At 42.9% G+C, this 26,382-nt stretch overlaps 1 protein-coding gene across 3 annotated transcripts in view; it reads left to right on the top strand.

Moving 5' to 3' along the window:
- Window positions 1–26,382, top strand: part of fam168a (family with sequence similarity 168 member A) — a 59,262-nt gene that overhangs the window by 17,774 nt on the left and 15,106 nt on the right. For 2 of the 3 annotated variants that reach the window (XM_042334684.1, XM_042334683.1), the window contains exons 2-3: window positions 2,782–2,869; window positions 24,880–24,960. In XM_042334684.1, coding sequence (XP_042190618.1) covers window positions 2,800–2,869; window positions 24,880–24,960 — 151 coding nt within the window. In that variant the 5' untranslated portion in view covers window positions 2,782–2,799. Of the gene's footprint in view, window positions 1–2,781; window positions 2,870–4,153; window positions 4,232–24,879; window positions 24,961–26,382 lie in introns of all 3 variants that reach the window. The other variant, XM_042334682.1, reaches the window with a different exon arrangement.

Raw genomic sequence — 26,382 nt, 5'->3', positions numbered from 1 at the left:
TTGTGAAAACATCAGCGTAACGTTGATAAAAAAAAATCTGGAGTACAACTGATTTTAAAATCCTGTTAATTTTTAGTGGATAGAACCGTTTCCTCTTACTGATGTTAAAAATATTGCATGCATCTGAGTGTTGTACTCTGCAAAGCTAGCATAATTCAGTGCCCTGGTTTATGGTCCTAAGTATGTCAAATCACTACCTGCAGTGTAAATGGGACATAAAAGAAGATTGAGCTCATCTCTAGTACGTGTAGCTTGAGCATATTTGCAGTTCTTCAACTAATGTCCTGTCAAAGCCTGGTTTAGAAGGTGGTTTGCGAACTAATGCATCATGTTTCAGCTATACTTATTTTCTAACGGTCTTGCCTCTGGGACAGAAGTCATGGATTCAAGCTCAATATCAGAACCTGAACTCACAGTGACTCTAGGCTAACACTCCCGCTGTCCTTGGGGATCACTGCATTGTTAGATTTGCGTTAAACCAGGGTTTCGTTCTTCAGTCTGCTCCCGCTGCTCAGCAAGCTTCAGCCTGCTCGTGTCCCCCGCAACAACATCAGAGTCGGGCCTTCACCCTCTCTGCCACCACCCTTTGGAACTCCATCCCACAGTCCCTTCATCTTGCTTCCTCCCTTGCCTCCTTCAAGGCACGTCCCAACACCCTCCTCTTCGACTGCACCTTCAGTCACCGTCCTACCTCTACCCTGCCTGCCCTCCACTCCTCCTAATCCAATCCCATGTTTTAGTGAAAGTCAATTTTTTTCCATAATTTGATTTTTTGATTTCAAGGTGCACCTCAGGACCTACCTCTTTGATGTGCTTTCAGTCATCTTTCCCTCCCCATCTCCTTGGCTCCCACCTTCAGCTCAGGTTCTCAACCAGTATTGTTGAGCGCTCTGATGTGAAAGGCACTATATAAATGTAAATATGTATCATATTTTAAAAATGTACCTTATTTTATTTTTGGTGTTTGGGATGGTTCACATGCTTTAACAACAACTTCCCAACGTCCCACAGTGTTTGAGCACTTTCCAGGAATGCATGCACAGTAATTTCATGAATTTAGTTGTATGTGAGGTCACTAAGGAAACCATGTAGGTATCTCTGTAGTATCCTCGAGCTTAACTCCTTGCCTCCAGTTCAGGTGCAAACTCTGGACTGCCCAGTGCAATCGGACGTCCTTAGAATTGAAACCTGATATTATGAGCTTAATTTTATAATCTGATTTCTTGGGAACCTTTGTAGATTTAGGTATTTGACAAAACATGGATGACCTCCTTCTACATCTGTGTTGGAGTGCAATTCACATGCAGTCAAGGATTGAATCTAACTGTTGAAACAACACACAACTTTTCTCGTCTGACAAATATGCTTATGGTGGCCTAGCAGGAAATGTCTTGCATCCTGCAATTTTGACAAATGCATTTTGAAGTTGACCAAGACCAGAGTTCTTGAGATCTACAATTTTTTTTTGTGTTGCAGAATTGTCAATATGATTTAGAAGATAACCAACAACTCATTTAACTATAGAACTGCTACAAGAAAGAATAATAAGCAATGTCACAGTTCCATTGCAAAGTGGATTCTACAACACTGGACCTAATAATTGAGAATACTTAAGCTGCCTTCAAGAAGTCTTGTATTTTCTTTTGGTAACAAGCTTTTCCATCAAGACCTCAATTTTCTATAAATCCTAAATGTCTTGAATACTTGGGGGGGTGTTTCTACAATTCCTTGCACTGTTTCCAGTGCTATATGAAAACGCTCATTTTACAAGTAATCTATTGACTCGCCTGTAATCTTTCTCTCTTGGCATTGCTCCTCTAAGCTTTGATCTTTTTCCTGAGCTCCAATTGCTCTTCTTCCCATGTTTTTTTAATCTCTTTGTGGAGGCAAGAAGAGTGTCGGATAATTTGGTGCTGGAAATTTCTGTATTTTATGGGAACCTGTTGGCACATGTAGCTGTTCTGGTTGCCTATGAAACAATATATTTTACCAATGTAATATTAGTAATAATTCTTCCATTTCATATAAGTTGGTGACCAATTTGTCCACAGCAAGACCCGATAAACAGTCAAGAGATAAAGACCAATTTATTTGAAGGATTGCTAGCCACAAGAAACTTGGGGAGAGTGAGATGGTCAGTTTAATCCTAGCATCCCCTGCTGGTGTTATTTGTCTTTCTATACCACACTTTAGCTTTGAGTGTGTCCAACTGTCTTTGCTGACTTCTGGGATCCTATTTGGGCTGTGTGCATGTGTGATTTCACTTTCCAGAAACTGATATTTCAGGCATCCACCGTAATTATAGTTTACAGCTTTGTATTCAATTGTTTGAAACAATCATACTAACAATTACAACACTCTAATATTACTGCATGTAGTGATTATTTATATTTTAAAAATGGAATTGGCACAACGGGATCTTTGATCCAGAACCTAAAGTACTGTATTCTTTATATCACTGTGCTGAAAACTAGTCCTAAGGGACTGAAAGAACTAACGTTAGCAGCCTTTGTTGTCATGAGTAAGGAAATGCCAAATCAACAATTTTACTTTTCAATGGTCTGTCAAAACTTAAACTTCAGTGACCCTTTTGTCCTTTGGTTAGTGTTTTATACCCCTCTGAAAGGTTTTCCAGAATGTCTTATTGCTATTAAAGCTGCAACTGGCATGGGACACAGAACAGTAAATGCAAAATAGAATTTCTCTAGTACAATGACTACAAAATAAATGCTGCATAGAAGATTTCTGTTTTTCTAAAGTTTTTGTCTTTTCTCTCCTCAGAGTTCCTAGTCTTCCATCATGAACCCTGTTTACAGCCCCGTTCAGCCTGGGGCTCCTTATGGAAACTCTAAGAACATGGCTTATACGGGTAAGTTTTATGTCAACTACATTGTTACAGTACATATGACACAATCTGTATCAATTTGATTTAAGGAACCATCAGTCTAATCAGTTTCCCCCAACGCTAAATGTTTAAATAGACCGCCACATAAATTAATAACAACTAGTATTCATAATTTTAAAGTTAAATTAACTTGTGATCCTGTTGCACCGAAGCTATGGAATCTTTTTCTCCCAATCTCTCCACCTTGCCTCCTTCCCCTCTTTTAGATCACCACTGAAGACCTTACTCTTCGACTGTTCTTACGGTCGGAGTCCTGTAACTTAGTAGTTAGAGCACTTGCCTCGCAAGTGAAGAGACTGTTTGTGGGAAACTGCTGTGCGCAATGGCTGCCACGTTTCGCCCATAAAATATACAGTCAATTCACTTTACATATATTCTGTGAGATGTCTCAAAGACGTGATAAAGCGCTATATCAAATGCAAGGATTATTATTTATTATGGTCACCTCCCCCCCAACCCCACCAAAGGGCTTGGCGTCAGGCTCCACCACTGTTAAGCACTCCGAGGTGACTGAAGGACTAGTCAATGATGGTTCTTTAGACCAAATTTGAAAGCCAAGAAGGGAGAGGGTGAGGTGAAAGGATTTTTAGAAGCGTTCAAGAGGGTGGGGGAAATATGACTGAAGCACACTGATTGTTGTGGGGCCGGGTGGATGGGGGGGAAGTATGAAGCAGGCCAGAGTTGGCGAAGGGTGGAAATAACCGCAGAGGTAATAATAATAATTCTTGTATTTGATAAAGTGCCTTATGTCATCAATGTCTTCACAACATATACTGTAAAGTGGATTGGCTGTGTGTTTTGTAGGTGAAATGTGACAGCCAGTTTGTGATTAGTAATGTCCCACAAACAACCATGGAGTGTGTCGCCAATTTTATTTGGAGAAATTTGTTGGCTGGACCACAGGGAGAAACTCCCTTCTCTTTTCAAATAGTGTAATGGGGATTTTTAACATCCACTAGAACAGGCAGGCGCGACCTTGGTTTAGCGTCTCATCTGAACAACGGCACCTGTGGCAATGTAACATACCCCCAACACTGCATTGGAGTGTGGTGTCACTTTAGAGCAGGTGACTCCAAATTCTGATGTGGGGCTTGAACCCACAGCTTCCCGATTCAGTGGCAAGAGTGCTACCAGTACACCAGGCGGGCACTATTTTTAAGGGTTGTAGATGGGGCAGAGCAAACCCATGGAGTATTTGAAGGTAAGGATGAGTATCTTAACTCATTGCCATGATTAAATCTCCAAAAGGTGGACTTGAGGGACCCCAGACTTGGGGATACTACTGGAGTTTAACCGGCCAAAATTGTGCAGCCAACTATTTTGCTGGTAAGATTCTCCCTTCTTGTCCAGCTAGCCTTGCAAGCCAAAGCTTTAATGGATGGGACAGTCCTAGCTAGGCAAGTACAGTGTTGCATTTTTGTGTATACTTTTTGCTACTGCATTTTGTAGTTGAGATAAATGTTATAGGTGTAGAATGAATATTCATCATATATTAAGCTTATTATGTTTAACGTAGCACACATACAGAGGAAAGTACCATTTTCTCACATCTCCCCGCAAGCTTATAACCCCCCACCCCCCCAACGGGCTTCAGCTAGGTGGATAGTATGGTAGATTCACTTAGTTGAATTTCATCCTCATTAGTAAGTATCCACAAGGTGGTGCTAGATGTTTTGAGTTCACTGGTCTATTGAGCTTGTGGCATGTTGTACAAGACCTGTCATTTCTTGTTTTTGACTGGTGGCAATTTGGGTATTGTGTATGATTCTCTTACCTTCTCTAGGAGCCCAACTTTGTTAGTATTCCTGAGTGTGGAGATCAGGATAATTAAGGAGGAACTAGACAGAGGTGTGGGATAGGAGCAGAATAGAGATGAGAATGTGCTAGGGTGTGAAGGGATTTATACATGAGGGTGATGATCTTAAAGTCGATCCTTAGGAGATGGGAACCAGTGGAGTCTGGCAAGGTTTGGGTTGATGTGCATGTGGTATGGTAAGTGTGTGAGGATCTGGGCAGTTGGGTTTTGATTTGTTGGAGCTGGAGAGACCAGTAAGCAGTGCAATAGAGAAGTCAAAGTAGAGAAGTTAAGATGACAAAGGCATGGATAAGTTATTTCAGCAAGCAGGATGTTTAGAGTATTTGAATCTGGAGGTGGTGAAAGCAGTAATGACTGTGTCAGGGCCTGGTGGGAGGGAAAGTCACAGAGGAAGCAGAGCTAGTGAGAGTCTGGAATTGAGGTTTGAAAGATATTTGGTGGTTGAGTCCAAGGCTGTGCACTGGCTCCATCAGGAGGCGGAGTGAGTACTTGCGCAAGTTAGTGCAGTCAGCGCCTAAGGTGAAAAGGTGCCAACTGGGAGAAGTTGTCTTGTTGACATTGAGCTGTAGAAAACAAACTTATCCTGACCTTAAATGTCTGACAAGCAATTGGCGGAACTGCAGTGGTGAATTGGGTGTATCTGCTATTCATATAGAGATGAGCCATCCCCATGGATTGTCATCAAGGGGGACCTATAAATGGTGGAATGTTCAGGACTGAGAATGAGGCCCACTGTCCGTGTCTGCAGGGACAGGAGGAGAAGCCTTTGGAAAACATTGTGTAGATGTTGGAATAGCTAAGAGTGAAACTAGGAAAGGTTAGAGCCTAGAGGAGAGAGAGTGAAAGTTGGAGTGGCCTATTGTATCGAAATGGCAGAGACATTGAGGACAAGGAGGCAGAGGGTACCCTTTTTGGGGGGGCAGCAGGGGTACATGGGACTTCACTTAGTGGGAAAATAATTTAAAGGAGCCCTACCCCATTGGAAATCAGCAAAGGTCGGATAAGTGTGAACCTAATCTTGCAATGTGGGAAGGATGTCTTTGATTTGAAGAATGAGCATTGTAGAGGTGATCTTTATTTTACATTGCCCAAATGATAACTGTAAGGCAGCTGTCTACATCATTGTGGTACTTCCTTTTCATGCTGTGGTCTGATACTGCAAAATTCTGGACACTTATTTGCTTTGTGCAGTCACAACTGTTGAAACTCATTGCACTTGGGACTTTATAAATTATAGCAGAGAGAACCTCTAATTAGGTTAGGCAAGATTCAAGTTTGTATCCCAAAGGTGCAAACTATGTGCATCAAGTTATACTGAACATGCTTAATACTCTGCTGAATCCATTTTGAGTGAGACTGGATTTGCTTTGAATTGAGGCATTTGAAAATTTTGGCAAACTTACTACCTTTAAGTATTGTGGAGAATTAACCTTGGTGACCTTTATGCATCCAGTTTCTGTGCTAATAGCAGAAGTTTAGCTTTTTGAACAAACTCAATCACACCAAATCTACAAGAACCATAGATTATATTGAATTTCTGTAGTGTTTTTTCTGTGGTTTGAAAACTTTTGCTGATTTCTCCTATAACAGAACTTAATGTGTAACCAAAAAAAATCCGGTGCAAAAGGATAATTCTTTGATGGGGGTGTGAGGTCTTGGTAGTGAGAAACACTGCATGTAGTTTCTTTTTTGTTTTGCTTTTCTGTTCTGTACTCGGGACTCAAATCTCCTTATTTTATATGCTGCTGGAATTCTTTTCCGTAACTGAGTTTTCTCATCTTCTGAGGCTGTTCATTTGGCCATATTGTCAAGTTGTTTGAAGTCACATTCTATTTTTAGTTTGCTACTCTTTATTATTTAATTGCTTATTAAACTAAGAATAATCTAATTTGTACCTATCCTTGTCATTATTCTTGTTTCCCATCCTGTGGCATATCCATTCCATCAACAACAAAAAGAACAGAATTACATTTGTATAATGCCTTTCATGTCGAGAGGACATCCCAAGGGGCTGGACAGACAGAGTTATGGACCCAAGCTGAGGGTGGGGGAGGGCAGGGTGGGAAGCAGGGAAATCGAAAGCATGGTCGAAGAGGAGGGTCTTGAAGGACTGCGGAATGGAGTTCCAGAGGGTGGGTGCAGAGTGATGGAAGGCCCGCCGATAGTGGGGCGAGCAAGGCAGGGGAGTGAAGCAGGCCGGAGTCCGCTGAGCGGAGGCAGTGAACAGGGTGGTAGGGGGTTAGGAGGTCGGAGAGGTAGGTGGGAGCAAGACCATGGAGGACTTTGAAGGTGAGGACCAGGATCTTGAACTATATCCTCTGTGTGTGATGGGAAGCTAGTGGAGTTGGGCAAGAATGGGATGATCTGCAGCCTGTGGAGGGAGGAGTTGGGGAGGCCGACAAGCAGTGAGTTTGCATAGTCGAGTCACGATGTAATGAAGTTGTGTATGAGGGTTTCGACAGCCTGCGGTGTGAGACAGTGCCGGAACCAGGCGATGTTGCGGAGGTGGGGGAAGGTAGAGCGGGTCATGGCGCAGATGTGTGGTAAAAAGGATAGTTGAGGTCAAACAAGACCCCAAGGTTCTGGACTGGCTTAGCAAGGTGGAGTGTGCAAACATGGATGGTGATGCTGTCAGCGCCTGAGGTGAGGAGGCACTGACGGGGGCCAATCAGGAGAGCCTCGGTCTTGTTGTCATTCAACTGAAGAAAATTGGCTCTCATCCAGGACTTGATGTCTGCCAGACATTCTATCAGCACAGCAGTGGTCCTGGAGTCCAAGGTGGAGGCAGAGAGGTAGAGTTGGGTGTCATCCACATACATGTTGAAATTGACGCTATGTCTGCGGATGATGTCACCAAGAGGGAGCATGTAGATGTTTAAGAGGAGGGGACCAAGGACAGAGCCCTGAGGTACGCCACACGAGATGGTCTGAGGACTACAGGAGAAGCCGTTTGGGGTGATGAATTGAAAGCGGTGTAAGAGGTACAATCTGAACCAATCAAGGTCAGCGCCATGCAGGTTGAGGTGAGAGGAGAGGCGGTGGATGAGGATAGAGTGGCCGATGGTGTCGAAAGCAGCAGAGAGGTCAAGAAGGCAGAGGGAGCCCTGGTCGCAGATGGACAGAATATCATTTGTCACTTTGACCAGGGCGGTCTCAGTGTTGTGGGCGGCACGGAAGCCCGATTGGAGGGATTCGAGAAGGGAGAGAAAGGAGCAAAGCTGAGAAGCAACAACTCGTTCCATGATCTTGGAGCAGGGTGGTTGGAGATGGAGCGGTAGTTAGGGACTAGAGAAGGGTCCAGGGAGGGTTTTTTAATAATAGGAATGATTACAGTGGTTTTTAAAGGGTGGGAACAGAGGACAGGGAGAGGTTAATGATGTCAGTGAGTAGAGGGGCAAGGAGGTGGAGCTGGGAGGTAAGGAGGGCGGTAGGGATGGGGTTGAGGGAGGAGGTGGTGAGTTTCATATGGGTTATGGTGGTGTTGAGAGAGGAGAGGGAGACAGGATCAAAAGTGTGGAGGGAGGGATGGGTAGGAGCTGGGGTGGGAGGAGGAGATGGGGAGGGGGTAGCAGTTGCAATGGCAGAGGCAGCTGAGCAGATTCCCTCGACTTTGGATTCAAGGAAGTCCAGCATTGTCTTGCAGTTGACATTTGAGGTGAGGATGAGTGGGGCATGAGAGAGTGGGTGGAGGAGTCGGTTCGTGATGGAAAAGAGGAGCCTGGGGTTGTCCTTAGCCTCCAAGATTGCCTTGGAGTAGAACAACGAGGGCAGAGCGGTAAGATTTGACAGGGTCGAGCCAAATCTGCCGGTGGACAGTTAGGTTTGATTTAAGCCAGGTGCGCTCAGCGGAACACGCCTGGGCTTTAAGGGAGCGGAGGTGGCTGGTGATTTGCGGGAGTAGGAAGCAGTTTGGGAAGAGAGGGGAGCGAGGGAATCGAGTGGAGGAGAGGGAGCTGTGAAGAAGGGTGACTGAGGAGGATAGGTCATTGCGGGAGGACGGGAGGGGGCCTTCAGAGCAAAGGGAGAGGGAAGATAGGAGGGTAGAGATGTCAGGGGATGAAGGTGGTGGAGGGCTGGTTGGGGGGCGGTAGATAAGGAGAATTTTGAGGGAAAGGTTGGAGGTGTGATAAAGGGTAAGGTGCTCAAAGGAGGGGAAGGTTCCAGAGGAGTACGGGGATAGGCCGAGCGAGGACTGGGAGATGAGAGCCACCCTGCCACCGCAGTGGTTAGGTCGAGGGGGGTGATGGAAGGTGTAGCTGGCTGGTGTGGCCTTAGTCAGGGGGAACGTTTCACCTGGAGTGATCCAGGTTTCAGTGAGGGTGAGGATGTCAATGTGTTCATTGACGATGAGGTCTTGGATGGTGTGTGTTTTGTTGGAGAGGGAACGGACGTTTCGTAGACCGATGCGGAGGGGACAGCTGGTGGCCGAAGGGGGCGGGGGGACTGATAGTGTGGGTAAGGATGTGGATCAGGGAAGAGAGGTTGTCCCCCGTGGTTGGTGACCGATGAGCCTTACAGCGAGAGTAGGGGACAGGGCAGTCAGAGTGGCTTCTGTTAGACAGCCAGCGGTGACTCCCAGGGTGGGCCTGACGGAGAATTTGCAGGCTGGATGCAGTGGGATGGTCGAGGAGGGATAGGCATCGGGGAGGGCGGTGGAAGAGGAGGACTGAGCGGGAGTAAGTGAGGGTAGAGGACAAGGGTGGGAGCATTGTGGGGAAGCAGCTCAGGTCGGTGGTGGGGGTAGTCAGCGAGGCATGGTTAGCCCACTGGTGAGAGTCGTCATGGGGAGGAGGGAACAATGTATAGTCAGTCCAGGCTGAGAGATTCAAAATTGGCGGGCAGATGTGACGTCACGCGGTAGCCGGTTTCTGTTTAGCTGTTGACGGGAGAGTCAGTAATGGCCACGGCGGCGAAACCCACAATGGCCCCACAGATCGGGTAGGTGGGCCTCGGTCCCCGGGTTGGATCAGGGCGCCGGTTGGGGCATCGGACTTTGCACCAGTGCTGCCTTCAAACCGTGTTCGGCCTCGCTTGCTCTAGGCGTCAAATGGCCACACTTCGGGCATCAGTTTGGGCCCCACTCCAGGTGTTGATTTAGGTCCCGCTCTAGTCATCGCTCATTTGGAGTTGTCTCGGACCCCGTGCCACCATCCCCTGGTGTCCATTCCTTATCTGCACACCAATCTGTTTTTTTTTGTTCTGAAAGGAATAGAACTTTAACAATATTCGACAGCTGGGTTAAGTCCGTTGTCCTGTCTTCACCTGAACCAAACTCCACACCCCATCACTCTAATCTTTGCTGGGCTCTACTGGCTCACTGCCTCTAGGGAATCAATTTTTTTTCAAAATCTTCACCCTCACATCCAAATCTTTTCATGCCCTAGCACCTCCCTACCTCTCATGCCCACAAGTACCCTACTTTTCTGCTTGTCCCCTTCACTCAGCTGGCACAAGTCTGCTGTTCACCACCATTGGTAGCCGTGCCTTCAGCCTCAAACCCTCGGGCTTGCACTTTCTAACCCCACTTTAAGATTTCCCTCTTTGCCTCACCTGTGGCCACCCACCCCCCCTCCTGCTTGGCCTAGCTTCGTCACTGTACAGTACTCCAATGCTATCCTGTGTGAAGGGAGCTGTAGAAATGATAGTTTTTTACAATTAACTGAAATGTGATTGGCTTTTTCTCCAGTATTTGTAGTTGGTATTTGGATTCTTCTCTTTGTGCTCTGTCAAATGCACAAAGTAGCATTCTTGCACCAGAAGACTATCAATATTCAGCCTGTGCTCTAGATTCCCTTAAGCATTGGCAAAATAATTTGCTCTTCCTTTGTTGTAAGTCCCCCTACACATCAGTTGCAGAGCCTTTGATTTCTTGGTCATTTTACTTGAATCGATTGCTTTATCTCAGACTCTCGCTTGTCTTATTCCCCAAATTCAGAGGAATAGGCTGTTTGATCTAACCAGGGAATCTAGGTACTAGCAATCAGTTGTCTAGTACAGCATTACCTAACGTTTTTCATTTTTTGCTTTGCTGCCACAGCTAAAAGCAATCTCCTGTACGAGGTAGCAACCCAAAGCACTGAGGGTCACTGAAAACAGAGGATGACACTTTTTCAGCAGAAGCAAGGGCATTATTGTTTGCATATGCAAAGAGGTGTGGCTAAGGTTATCTGTTGTCTTGAGATGCTTTGATGAACTATGTTATGCCTTGACTATTCAAGGGACCTAGTTGTTTGTATGAAATATGTGCATGAAATATGAAATCCTTTGTTCTAGTTCTGGTATATCTAAGCTAGACAGAACTAACTATAGGCATCTAGAAAGTTGGAGTAACGCCACTTAAAGGCTGTATTTTGCTCATGTGGTTTATGATCGTACTATAACACATTGAATGGCAAGTGGTAAACATCATGTGGTTGCTTTAACACATTTTTATACAACCAGCTCCCCATCTTTATTCTTGCATCAATACAATATTACAGTGTTCTAAAGTGAAATTGATGTAATACTGTAACTGCCTTTGCAGCTTTGTGCCTTTTACCCTTGAGTAAATGACCCTAATTTGGAGCAGGTTCTGTCTCTTGTCGGTTGGTGTTCAGCCCTGTTTCATTTGAGTAAGGCATGGGTTGGAATTTTAATGCTGCAATGGCCTGCTATGATTTATGAGATCTCAAAGCTTTGGCTTTGAATGTAGGAAGAAAATATTTCTTCAGCAGGTTTGCTTGGCAGTGTTAGAATAAATTAATAGTGAAAGCATGCACAGTGTTGACTGTTTCTTTCTCGGCTGTGCCACACAGAATGCTCTGTTTCTAAACTGGAGCATGAGCTGCTTTTAAAGGATTTTCCAGGGGTATTAAGTTGATTGCCAAATAGATTTATTTTTTCTGCTGAATACTTTTTGAATATTTTGTTGTAATTTGTATTTGATCATATAACTTTTTAAGAGAAAATAAAATGGTATTTTGAGGTAGTGCAGTTTCTCCACCCTCACTATTTTTTAACATATAACTTTTTTTTACACACGCAAGCAATTGCTTTTTTTTGGTCAGCCAGGTATTTGATGAGTGCAGAAACCATCACCATTCTTAAGAGTACTCAAACCGGGCTCCATTCCGTTTCAGCGCCTTGGGACGTTCTCCTGACTTGACAGGCACTATACAAATGTAATTTGTTTTGTTGTTTCGCGTATGGTACCTACATGTGATAATTTCCATATCTGGAATGGAGTGCACTCTTTCCTTGGAAGGACACATCCTGATCAGCAATTTCTGGAAAGTATTGGAAAAGGTTGGGAAGAACCAAGGCTTGGGGTGCGCCACCTTGGAGACCAAGGAAGAAACCCTGCCCTGTACAAGCCCCAACAATGAACCAGGTTGGCTGGTCTGCCAACAGCAGTGCCCTGGACCCATGTGGCTCAAGAACTGGCCTACTCAGACTGCCATGGAGGACTGACTTGATTCTGATATTCTGTTGAAGTGCGTCACCTTAGAGACCAAGGAGAACCCACTCTTGGTCTCTTTCCCACTGATGATAATCACTAGTTGGTCACAATTTAATTTTGCTGCATATTACCTGAGTTTGGCTAGAGTATTTACTCTTAAAATGACATGTCAAATTGTAGACTCCTTTCAAGAGCGACTTGATAATTAGAAATTTAAATTTGAGAGGAAGGAAATTTGAAAGTCAAAGCTGCGTGATTTTTTAAAACCAGGATTACATTAAAGCAGTCTGAAAAATATTTGATTTGCAGACCCAGCAGGGGTAAAGGCTATCATGCTGATTCCTATTGAATGCAGTAAAAAATGATTGTGCATAAAAGAGCTGCCATGTTTTCTATCTTGTACTCTTTGTTTCTTTGCATTTGAGAAGGACAATTCGATCCATATCCTCCTATTTGCAGCTTTTCACTGGATTAATGTCTTGCAATGAAAAGACAGATTCTGGTTAGGTTGAATTTGAATAATTTTATATTTGTGTTGAATTCTGCTAATAACTTGCTAAATTTGAAAGTCACTTCTCTCAAGTCCTGTGCAATTTTACATTTTTGTTTGCTTCAGATTCTGTAGACTCCTCCTGTTCAGATTATAATTTGAAGAAAGCATTTCTAATTATGTGTTCTGAGCATGAATCCTAATAACTGTCCTATGAAGGGCCTATCCTGAAGGTTTTTTGTGGGTTGAAAGAAGTCACATAATGTGAATGTGTTTATTAAGAATAACTATATGTAGTTGAACTTGTGGGAAGTGATCCATCCCACGATGACTCTCTTTCCCCATCTTTCTGCTCCTTTTGTCGCAACTTTAGTGCCCCCTTACACCCTGCGCCCCCATGCTCTTACTCACATCTTTCCTAATCAATCCCTTTCCCCTCTCTCGCCCACACTCGTACTCGCTCTCCCTTCTGAGTGATCTTCTGAAAAAAAATTCAAACTTTCTGATTAGTCTTAATTATTTATCAAATTGGATTTGAATTCTATCATTAACTCTCAAAAATAACTTTCCACGGTGCTTGTAGGATAGTGCATTTGTACACTTATAGTGCTTATTACTATAAACATCTTGTTTTTTGATTTTGGCCTCTTTAAATGATGATTCTGTTGCAGCCACCAAATGAATGTTGCAATCTTACATTTATAAAATGATTTTACTATAATGATGATTTATTTTTAATGTTATACTATCTAATCCCTTGCACTGACTCAGAATTTACTCTATGCTGCATTTTTCATGTCAAATCAATGTGAAAATGGCACTAAATCAATGTTACAAATGCAGTATAAATCTTGTGTGTAGTTTGGAAGCTTGCTGATCGCTCTGGAGACTCCCTGCTGAAACCATCTTGTGGAAGTAGTTTCTGAAGCAAATGGGTTCACACTGCCGCAGTGTAAATACACTGATTGTTTCTGCTGTAGAAATGGATCCACAAAACGTATTGGGTGGTTCATTGAATTCTGCTTGTTTTTAATGTTTCAGACACTCCTGGGGCTGAATCTTTAATAACATTAAAATTAAAAGCAGAGTGATAATATGAATCCTTATGTTTGGTACAGTGCCTTTCACGTCAAGAGGACGTCCCGAAGCACTTCACAGTGTATACTGTTAAGTGCATTGATTTTTATGTGGGTGAACGGGGCAGTTAGTTGCACACAGCAATGTCCCACAAAGAACCATAATGTGAATGATCAATTTTATTTGGGGATTGTTAGCCAGTATACCGAGAAAAACTTGCTTCTCTGTTTGAATAGTGCCATGGGTTTTTAAAACGTCCACCTGAACAGGTAAACGGGGCTTTGGTTTAATATCTCATCCGAAGGTACGTCATTTCCAGCACTGCATTGAAGTGTCAGCCTAGAATATATATTAGCTCTATGTCCCCACTTCTTGAACCCACAACCTTTTGACTCGGAGAGAAAATTGGAGGCAAAAATGGGGCAAAAACAAACAGAGTGGTTGAGGGTGGGCCTAGTTCACTCTATACCAATGGGAACCACACATATTTAGAACTCATGATATTTAGGGTTGGAGACTGAAATATGGTGAATGGTTTCCACCTAGCTGACCTAAAAATAATTTTTGAAACTGAATTTAAATTTATCTGTTGGTATTTAACTGTGGGCAGTAGGAATGTTTGGCTGAAGGGAATATCTTTTTCAACAATGGTAGATTGGTATTAAATGTGCTGAGAATGTCAAAGCAGTTTATATATAAAAAATTATGCATCTAATTGACTTGTTCCTGGTGGCTTGGTTATTAGCATTTCATTGGAGAAATGGTTACAGTGGTGTGAGATATTGATGAAATGTGCTTGATTCAAGTGAGTAATTTAAACTAGCCTGGGGTGATATGTTTCGAGTTTGTCTTGGTTCATTTGAATCTTTCCTTTCCCTCCTCAGAAAAACAAATGTATGAAAATGACCACCTAGAAGTGTTCAATAATGAATACTCAAAACAGCTATTGAAGCCTTTCAGGATTTTTTGAACAAAACAGCCCTATGTTGAAATCTAGAATAAGCTCTCAAAAGGCCTATAATGGCTTCATTCGACAAACTGCAGCAGTGCTGAAGCATATTTCAGGAACTGTTTCCTTGCAACCTGGAGTCCTGTAGCTCAGTGGTTAGAGCACTCGCTTTGCAAGTGAGAGATCTGGGTTCGATTCCCAGCCGGGCGAAACCTTGGGCAAGTTTCCTTACTCCATACGCCCAATAATAATCCCTCCAAAAAAACAAAACAATAATAAATTGGTCATTTTGAATCCATGACTGTTTGTGGGACATTGCTGTGCGCAATTGGCTGCCGCGTTCGCCCACAAATATACGGTCAATTCACTTTACAGTGTGTTCTGTGAAGCGCTTTGGGACGTCCTCCCGACGTGAAAAGCGCTATATCACATGCAAGGATTATTATTATTATTATTAAGAGGAAGATGCTCATAGTGGTACCACTGGCTTCCAGTTTTTGTGGTTCTGGGTGTCTGTCTTACATTTCTACGTTTCTGCGGTGTCTGCTTGGCCATTTTATCAACTGCAGATTGAAAATCTGAACACATGCATTGGATCATAAATCAATTTTGTATCTTAATCGATGCTTAGATGTAGAAGCTAGGTTTAAGAATCCAGCCGCACATCAGCTGCTACTTTGTAAAACCAATTATGTGACGATTGTGTACATCCTACCCGCTTACCTCACGACAGCGAGTATCAGATGCAAGTTGGTGAGAGCCAAGACTTGGTGACTGGAGTGTGTATTTGTGTACTTCTGGAATTTAACTATCTAAAATGCATGCCTTGTCATTGAGAAAACAGTCCGGCAAGCTTCCTGCTGTTGTGTCTAGCTGGCATCACCCGACCTTACAGGGGTTTTACAGGGTCAGGGGGACCTGGGTGTGAAGAATCCCTGCCTCTCCAGTTCCTGCCGATGAGCCATGCTATCTGAAATGTCATCAACAGTGCAACCCTGCCCGACTACTCCAAAGAGATCCTAATATATAATCTAGGCTGACATTTCAATGCAGTGCTGGAGCTGACGTCTTTCAGATGAGATATTAAACCACAGTAGATTGGTGGCTATTTGGCCCTAACATACTTACTCCACCTTACAAAGCCACTCCGGAACCTTGATGTCTTGTTTGACCCTGAACTATCCTTTCTACCCCACATCTGTACCATGACCCGCTCTGCTGTCCCCCACCTCCGCCTGGCTCCCCCACTGTCTCACCCCGCAGGCCGCCGAAACCCTCAAACACGCATTCATTACATCAAGGCTTGACTATGCAAAGTCTTTGCTTGTCGACCTCCCCAACTCCTCCCTCCATAGGCTGCGGATCATCCAGAACACTGCAGCCCATGTCCTCTCCTGCACCAGGCTCATGACCCGATTACCCCCATCCTCGCCCGACTCCAATGGCATCCCATCACACAGAGGATACAGTTCAAGACCCTGGTCCTCACCTTCAAAGCCCACCGTAGTCTTGCTCCCACCTACATCTGCGACCTCCTAACCCCATGCCATCCTGCCTGCTCCCTCTGGCCAGCGGGCTCTGACCTGCTTCACGTCCCCCACCTCCTCCACCCCACCATTGGCAGGTGAACCTTCTCCCACTCTATCCCTACCCTCTGGAACTCTATCCTGCTGTGCCCCCCTCCCCGTATATTTGCTGTGAAATTAGAATAAATTCCAGTAATTTTTTGCTGGATTATAAATCGGATAAGTGCATACTGTGGAGTATAAATAGGACGAACAATGAAAGGGTTTGGAGAGGAAAAGGCAGTAGCAGATGTTCCTAAAGTGGTACAGTCTGGAAGATTGAGAGTTATAATATGTACCAGAATTCTCTTAAGAATACTCTAGGCTGGGCTTGTAAATGGCTGACAATCTGGAGCGACTGTTCTGTGCCTGAAAAATACTGAGCCTGTAAAATATAGGTTGGCTGTGACATTTTGAAGGCATGTCAACTGGTTATAGACACTTGGGACTTGTTCTGTTTTGCTTTCTTGAAGGAAGGTAGCAACAGTCAGTGATGTGAATATATGCTTTTTAAATTGATATGAGGTTGCATTGAGGTTAATTCTCTTGAGATCCCAGGCAAAGTCGAGCTTTCCCAATGTGACTTTCTCCCTCACAGATGCTGGCTTTCTTGCATGTAGTTTACATAAATGTTTTTTACTCATTGAACCTTTGTTTAGATTGCAGATAAAACTTTGACAATTATTTAATCCTTTATATGTGTATTGACAAAGCTTCATGGTAATTTAGATTTACCTCTTTTTGCCAAAATTGACTTATGAATGCAGTGGAATTGTTTTCCATTCGTCTCCATTTAAAACACTTCTAAGTGAGAATTAATACATATCTTGCAAATTGTCTTAAGATTAGATTGCTCTTGTTATGAGAAATGGAAATGACTGACCTTTTTAGACTGATTTTAAATGGTAGTCCAACTTGGATTTATAAATCTGAATTGTGTGTATTTTGTTTCCTCTTCTCCCTTGACCGTACTGACTTGGTCAGAGCATGAATTCATAGATGCTGGTTAGTGTTGAAAGGTTTATAATTGTCATTTTGAAAGTTGAATGTCAAGTCCTGGTGGGATATATATTTGGAAGAGGTTTCACAACTGACCTCAGTTGTATCCTCAACAAGCAGTTATCTTTGGATAGTGATTGACAACTGGAATGCTCAAAAAAGGAATCTGATGAAGGAACAAAGACCATTTCAGCCCTGAATTGGGGAGGACACAAGTTTAAATATCCATCTATAAAAGATTGAAAGGAGGAAGAGTCTCTGTCAATACAGAGGAGACAAATGCTTAAGTGTATGCTGATTTTAGTTCAGCAATAAGAAGAACGGGCATTGTTTGACATTATCGTAAATCCTGACTTATTTTTATGCATTTTACATAACCATTGTATATTATTCCCCAATGTTGACTTGCTAAGCTTCTCTGCTCAAACTGTTGCCAGTATTTCATGTAGTTCTTGCCAATCTCTTTGAGGCGTCTAGAAGACTTGAAAAGCGCTATATCAAAGGATTATTATTATTTTCAAAAGGATTTTTAAAAGGCGTTTGATAAAGTTCCACTTAAGAGACTTGTAAGCAAAATAGAAGCCCACGGTATTAAAGGGACAGTGGCAACATGGATACAGAACTGGCTGGGAGACAGAAAGTAGAGAGTGGTGGTGAACGGTTGTTTTTCTGACTGGAGGGAAGTGTACAGTGGTGTCCTCGAGGGTCAGTAATGGGTCCACTGCTGTTTTTGATCTATGTAAATGACCTGAATTTGGGTATGAGGAGTACAATTTCCAAATTTGCGGGTGATACTACACTATGAAAAGTAGTCAACGGTGAGGAGGACAGTAGCAGACTGCAAGAGGACATAGACAGACTGGTAAATGGGCCGACACGTGGCAGATGAAGTTTAATGTGGAGAAATGCAAAGTGATGCATTTTGGGAGGAAGAATGAGGAGAGGCCATATTAGCTGATGGTACAATCTTAAAGGGAGTGAAGGAACAGAGAGACCTGGGGCTTCATATAAGTACATCTTTGAAGGTGGTAGGACAGGTAGATAGAGCTGTTTAAAAAGCATACGGGATACTCGGCTTTATAAAGAGAGGCATAGATACAAAAGTCAGGAAGTTATGATGAACCTTTATAAAACACTGGTTAGGCCTCAGCTGGAGACTGTGTTTAGTTCTGGACACCACACTTTAGGAAGGATGTCAAGCCATTGGAGACGGTGCAAAGGAGATTTTAATTTACCAGGATGGTACTAAGTATATGGGGCTTCAGTTATGAGGAGAGGCTAGAGAAGCTGGGATTATTCTCCTTGGAGCAGAGAAGGTTAAGAGGAGACCTAATGGAAGTTTTCAAAATTATGAGGGGATTTGATAGGGTGAACAAGGAGAAACTATTGCCACTGGTGGGTGGGTCAGTAACCCAAGGGCACTGATTTAAAATAGTTAAACGAAATGGAGGGGAGGTGAGGAGAATTTTTTTNCACACAGTGAGTTGTTCGGATCTGGAATGCATTGCCTGAAAGGGCGGTGGAAGCCGATTCAATAACAACTTTTAAGAGAGAAGTGGATAATTATTTGGGAGGACAAGTTTGCAGGGCTATGGGGAGAGAGCAGGGGAGTGGGATTGATTTGGATAGCTCTGTTCAAAGAGCCGGCACAGACACAATGGGCCGAATGGCCTCCTTCTGTGCTGTATAATTCTATGATTCTATTATTTATTATTATCTCGCTGCAGCAAATTACCAGGAGAAACTACCAGTTTTTCCCTCTGCATGGTGAATTCAATGGCTTCCACTACATTGAGTATGGAACCACAGTAAATCAACTCCAATGCAATTGTTTGGCCACAAAACAAAGTCATTCCACATTGCAATATATCATTTGAAGCGCTTTGAGACATCCTTCCGATGTGAAATACCCTATACCAAATGTAATTAGTGTATTAATTGGTTCATGTTCATTCTTCCGGTTAAACGGAAAGAAACCTCAGGCACTTGTCCGTAAAATGCTTGCACAATTTGAGGGAGATATCCTTGTTTCTCTACACTGCAAATAATATTCACAGATACACACAGATGTTCGTTAAAACTCAGTTTTCTATCATTTTTAAACTAGATGTCAGTAGCAGAATTTAGAAACCCAAAGGGAGATGAAACAGATGCTACAGTAGGTAATGATGGTGGAAGTACGAGCTGAAAAAGTCTTGTTAGTTGCAGCTTGTGTTTGATTTATAAAGTTTTTCTAACATCCTACAAATTCTTTGCACATGTCGATATTGTGGAACATAATGGAAATGGTTCACTGGTGGAGAAAGAGATTTTAAGTTGTGAATTTGACATACAGGCCAGAATCCTAGGAATAGTGTCTTATCCAGATTGTGGTTACCTCTTTCATGTTGTACATTTTAATGTGTTTTGCAAATATCAGCGCAGACTTCATTAGTATGACATTCTGTTTGTGTGCCCAAAGTAGCTGCCTGTTATTTCTGGTTGGCTCCTCTTGGCCTATATTTTGGATCACTTAAGTGCATGCTTTAAACACAGGCAGAATTGCTACACTAGAATAGTGAGCAATGATAGTTGGGAAAACATGTAGCTTTAAATATGCTGCTTTAAAATTGGACATGCACTTCCATGGTTGTTTGCCGGCCTTCCCAACTCCTCCCTCCACAGACTGCAGATAATCCAGAACTCTGCAGCCCGTGTCCTCTCCCGCACCAAACTCCGTGACCCCCATCACCCCCATTCTCGCCCGACTCCATTGGTTCCCTATCCTTCAGAAGATCCAGTTCAAGGTCCTGGTCCCCACCTACAAAGCCCTCCATGGCCTCGCCCCACCCTACCTCTGTGACCTCCTAACCCCCTACCAACCCGCCCGCTTTCTCCGCTCAGCCGGCTCTGGCTGCTCCACGTCTCCTGACCCACCCGCTCCACCATTGGTGGGAGAGCCTTCAGCCACTCTGCCCCCAACCTCTGGAATTCCACCCCCCAATCACTCCGTCTCACCCCCTCCTTAGCCTCCTTCAAGTCCTGCCTCAAAACCCTCCTCTTCGACTATGCCATTGGCCACCCCCTTCCCCACCCTTCTCCCCCCCCCCCCCGACCCCAGCTCGGGTCTGAAATGCTGTACACTGTCCAGTGCCTTGGGACGTCCTCCTGACGTGAAAGGTGCTATACAGATGTAATCTTGTTGTTGTTTGTGGATTCTTGCTGTGCATAATTTAGCCACTATTAAACAATCCTTGCATTCGATAAGAGTGCCTTTCAAGTTTCAAAGTGACTCCCATGATTTACTGTGAAGTGTAGTGACTATTCGTGGTAGGCAAATGTGGCAGCCAATTCGTGCATAGTAGTGTTCCACAAATATCTATGGAGTGAATGACCAATTTTATCTGGGACATTGTTCGCCAGGGCAGCAAAAACTCCCTTCACATTTTGAATAGTGTCATAGAATCATTAAAGTTCCCTTGAGCATCAGATGGGAACTTCGTTCCATGTCTCACCTGAAGGACTGCACCGTCAACATTACAGGGCTCTTCCAATTCAATTCTGGGGTATCAGCCTAGGATGTGAGTTCAGAGTCCTGATGTTGGGCCTGAATCCACAACCTTCTGATTTGCGGCAAAATTGTGCCTAACTAAGCCAGACTGACAGCTGCACTCAACAGTAAATCATGTGAAGCGCTTTTAAGACATTTTAAAATGTGGCAAGGCACTATATCAATTTTGTGAATATTATTTGTACTGTCAGCAGCAAGCGTCTAATATCAGTGTAGCAGGGCAACTGTCAATGTGTTGTAGCTGTATTTTGTTCAGTTGAGCCTGAAATGGTCTTACATCTTAAGATGGTCTGTGATATCAGAGGCAGAAAAAACATGGGTGAAGTACTTCTTTCCACCTGCACACAGACAGGGAAATGGTTTTACCAAGGCTGCCTCTATCTGGACCTTCTCCAGTCATTAAGTAAAGTGATGGAGAAGATTAGGAATCCACAACTTTAAGGACTCTTTTAAAGTCAGTCGGGTTGCTATGAAAACCACCCTGCAATACAAAGTGGTAATTTCTTCAGCAGTGAGGCTGGGAACTTGTATTGGAAGTGCTTCAAGTGGTGGTCCTCCAGTATAAATGCAGGTTGAGGCCGAGACCAGGTGAGCCATTAGTTGGACACCAGTGAATGCATTCATATATATTCTGTAACAACCAGATAGTTAGGTTAATAAATCTTAGTGAAATTAATAGTTTCAGAGGTATTGAAATGCATTTTTAATTAGAACACTACCTCAGAAATAAAATAAGTAGCTTTAGGCTGAGAGGAAATGCTTTTAAAAATGTTTACGGTGACGTGATTAATATTGACATACTTCATCTTTGTCCATTCAAGTCTGCACGAAAAGCTGAGCTTGCTTTTCCCAGTAGCCTCCTGTACATTCCTGTGCCTCAGGATACGTTTGGTGGACTAGTGAAGTGTAGAGGATTGAACATAATGAATGCCATCTGCCGTAGACTAGAAATTATACAAACTGCTGTTTTGTTCCCCCGATTCGGTCACTGGGTTGACTGCTGGTCTTTGCTCAGACACGAAGGAAATCCTTCTATTCAGATTTTGCAGACTTAATTGGAATGCAGCGGCCTAAATGGCTGCGTTTTTATTTGCAGTAGTTAAACCTGCCCTTTCAGCGTGTTACAGGGCACTCCCATCATAGTGCCCTTTGATCTCACAGAGGGCTGTGGAAACCGGAAGTGCGGTACTCCCAGCTTCTGTTGCTGACTAGAAGACTTTACATTAATAGCTGAGTTCTCAGGTTGCCAACGACATCACTCCCTGCGTACTGCACACATAGACGTTAGACATAGACACCAGAATGTTACCAGGCCAAAAAGGGTTAAGTTACAAGGGAAGGCTGCGTAAACTTGGATTGTATTCCCTCGAGTTTAGAAGATTGAGGGGTGATTTGATAGAGGTTTTTAGGATGATAAAGGGATTTAATAGGGTAGATGCAGAAAAGCTATTTCCTATGTTGGGAGAATGGAAAACAAGGGGGCATAGTCTTAAAATTAGAACCAGGCCATTTAAGAGTGAAATTGGGAAGCATTTTTTCACTCAATAGGTGGTAGAAATCTGAAACTCTCTCACCCAAAAGGTCGTGGATGCTGGATCTAAACACACCTTCAAGAAAGAGATTGACAAATTTTTGGTAGGTCGGGGTATTAAGGGATACGGGAGAAAGCAGGAAATTGGATTTGAAATTCTAGTGAAGATATTGATCAGCCATGATATAATTAAATGGCGGAACAGGCTCGACGGGCTCGATGGGCTACTCCTGTTCCTATGTTCCTAAGTGATATCTGCAGTGACCCGATGACCTGGAAGTTGGCCATTCGTCTGCACCTCGCTTATAACTAGGTTTGATTGTATTTCCTGGGCTAAAGCAGTTGCAGATTATATTGCAGAATGGTTCAAAATGTGAGTTCAGAGGTTTGCAGCATAGATATGTGCTTGATTTTTCAACTTGGTGTTGATTGTATTTACCCAGGTGAAGGTGAATGAACATTGGATCAATACATTGATTTAGACTTCTAACTCTTCTCTCCATAGGGTGCAGATTATTCAGGACTCTGCAGCTCGTGTCCTCTCCCGTACCAAGTTCCATGAGCCGGTCGGTCACCCCCGAGCCTTGCCCAGTTTCACTGGCTTCCCATCCCGCAGAGGATCGAGTTTAAGATCCTCTTCCTCACTTTCAAAGCTCTTCCCTACCTCTGTGACTTAGTAACCCCTTATCAACCTTCCCGCACCCTCTGCTGTGGGGGCCACTGGCCTGCTTAACGTACCCCGCCTTGCCCGCCAGTCAGGCCTTCAGCTTTCTGCTCCCACCTTCTGCAACTCAATCCTGGATGCCTTTGCCGCACACCCTCCCATGTCTCCTTCAAAGCCCATCTTAAGACCTTCCTCTTTGACCATGCCTTCGATTATCCTCTCACCCCTATCCTCCTTGGCCCTCATCCCTCTTGATTCCAACCCCCAGCTCAGGTGCAAACCTTTGACTGTCCAGCGTCTTGGGGCATCATCCTAACGTGAAAGACGTTATATAAATGCAATTTGTTGATGTTGTAAACAAATGTACCGCATTAGTTCCGAATTTCCATTCTCAGTCTATTGCGATCAGTGTCATCATTTGATGCAAAATTTTAGCTTTTTTAACCTAACTATTAATTTTGCTGAACTATATGGCAGGCCGCCAAGATGTGTAGTATTTTCTGATGCAATACTTTTGCTCTAGGACTTACAGTAAACAGAGTCAAAACATCAATAGAGTAAAAATTAGATTCAGATTCATTTTTGGAACATTACAATGTATTTTCGTCGTTTCTTTCCCTAACTATTTCCAGACCAAATTAGATAAAATGTTGCTCTTAAAGCTGAAGTGTGGAGGAGTTGATTTGTGCAAATACATTGTATGTAATAGAACAATCCTGAGTGAAGCAGTGACATTTGAATGAATTTTATTTTTGCATTTCCAATTAATTTGTGGTTATATTGTTTAAAATTATATTTATGTTCAGAAATCCATAATGTTTTCAATTAAAGAATTGTTTTATTTCTAGATATTTAATTTGTGCTATATAGAGTCCTTTTTAACATAAAAGCTACTAATTAACTTTGTCAGAATATCTCAGGTTTAGTGTGAAACATTGAGAAATTGTTCAAGAACTGAGGTTGACTGTGCTGCTTAAATAAACTTGAGTATGGTTACAAAAACTTGCATTTGAACAGCACCCACTATGTAGGATAACATCTTGGAGCTCTTTACGGTGCCTTGGACGTCCTTCTGAATTGAAAGGCACAATGTAAATTTGTATCGCGTTGAGTCGGACTAGTTACCTAATTATAGTTGCTTGAAATTATTTTCCTTTACCAATGTCTAGACAAAATAATACCTGGGGAATTGTTTTGTAAACTTTAAGTACTTCTCCAATTTTAATGTCGGCTGTTATAAAACTAAGATCTTTGACAATTTATGCCTTAATGCATTTGATATAGAGTAAAACTTGCATAAGTTGTATCACACCAGGTCATAACATTTAACATGACTTGCACAAAGTCTGAGTTAACATGCAAAACTTGTATAAATCGTATAAAATCCGATTTCATCCATCTATGCTCTGCCTTAACTAACATATGTTAATTCGTTGCTGCAGCCTATAAGTGCACATGTAGTGATGAGTCAAGACTACGTTTCCCATGATTCAATACAAGTTGACTTGTTACTTCATGCACAGTTACTGGCAAGAATTGAAATCGTGGAAAAGTAGGTTTTTCCATGCATGCCGAGTCAGATTAAGACTATTTCCCGCGATGCAATGCAGCCATAAAGTGTGGAAGTAATGGATAGGAGAGAGCGTTATGAGTTCAGAAGTGATAAATATGAGTATTGAAATGTAAGTGAATGGAACGCAAATGGACATACGATTTAGGCGATGAAACGATGTATAATGATAAGATTTATGCGAGTTTTATGGTACATGGATAATTATTTAGTTTAGTTATGATATGGTAGTGGGGGGTGGGGAGGGGGGAAGAATTCCTTGCTAACATTGAGTTTGTGTTTTGAGTTGTTTGCCGTTTAGTTTAGCTCCTTTCTTTTTTGTCAGGTTATCCTGCAGGTTACCCCACAACTGCTCCTGCCTATTCTGCTAACATGTATGCCAGTAGCAGCCCTGGCTACCCCCCAGGTAAGTTCAATCTTACTTCAATACTTCCTTGAATTACTGTGTACCACCCTGGCTTGGTGTGATGGTTCTCCTTAGATCCGGTTTAACCCCGGGAGATCCTGTTTTACCCCCAAGGAGAGTTTGGTGTTATTTAAGCAGCGATTCGCTGCTACAGAATGTAGTTGGATGCTGTCAAAGTGGTATGGTCTTACAGTAGAACCTAGTTAAAATATTGTTTGCAAAGATTCATGGGGCCATGTTACACAAGTAGAAAAGTAACCCTAAATTATCTGGGCCACAGAACCCACCAGTTGCTATTTTCCTGCGTTTGGTTAGCTGTCAATCAGTTCCTGGGCTGGTACAAGCCACTTCTCCCCAAATGCAAATAAATGTTTCCATTCCATAAACAGTCACCGAGGGCGCAAGGATTCATGTCGTAGGGAAGGAAGGAACAGTAAGGATTCTAGTACAGATAGAAAGTATTTTTTNCCCAATAGATGAGTGAGTGGATTAAAGTCCATAATCAGAATAGCTGTATACTATGGAAGATGTTGGCTAAATAGACCAGTTGTTTAAACCACTGGTGTGGATTTTATTTAGAATTTGTCAATATCCTTAGTTTCCTTAGTTTTTGAGGATTTTAGCACTTTATATTTTCCTCCAAGTATAACTTGTGCACTTGAAATTCAGCATCTTCCCAATGTACTTTTCAGCCCAGGGGTCCTTTACAACGTCAACAATAATAATAATAATAATCCTTGCATTTGATATAGCGCTTTTCACGTCGGGAGGACGTCCCAAAGGGCTTCACAGAACACACTGTAAAGTGAATTGACTGTATATTTGTGGGTGAACGCGGCAGCCAATTGCGCACAGCAATGTCCCACAAACAGTCGTAGATTGAAAATGACCAATTTATTATTGTTTTTGGTTTTGGAGGGATTATTATTAGGCTCTGTGTGGAGTAAGGAAACTTGCCCAAGGTTTCGCCCTCTGCCTGGAATTGAACTCAGGTCTCTCGCTTACAAAGCGAGTGCTCTGACCACTGAGCTACAGGACTCCACATTCATGTGGGGCTAAGATGGGAAAATGACAGCATTAAATTGATTAAAAACTAAAACAGTTTTAATGCTTAAAAATGGTGACAATATTGTTAAAAAGGTCCCCTCGATGTCTAAAGTCTTATATAAATGTTAATTTGTATTGTAAAAACCATGTTAAATTTTGGTTTGTTAAATCACCACAGATAAGTACTTATTTCAGCCTAGATTCTGTTATTTAAAGTACTCCGGGGGTGGTAATGGCTTTAAAAAAAATAATAATCTTGTCACTCGATCCCTGAATGTTTGTGGACCACTGCTGTGTGCAATTGGCTGCTGCATTTTGCCTACAAAATATACAGTCAATTCACTTTACAGTATATTCTGCGAAGCGCTTTTAGTC

The sequence above is a fragment of the Callorhinchus milii genome, unplaced genomic scaffold (assembly GCF_018977255.1).
Source record: "Callorhinchus milii isolate IMCB2004 unplaced genomic scaffold, IMCB_Cmil_1.0 Scaffold4, whole genome shotgun sequence".
NCBI lineage: Eukaryota > Metazoa > Chordata > Chondrichthyes > Chimaeriformes > Callorhinchidae > Callorhinchus > Callorhinchus milii.
Note: the sequence above shows the minus strand (reverse complement) of the source record. Positions and strands in the feature narration are given on the sequence as shown.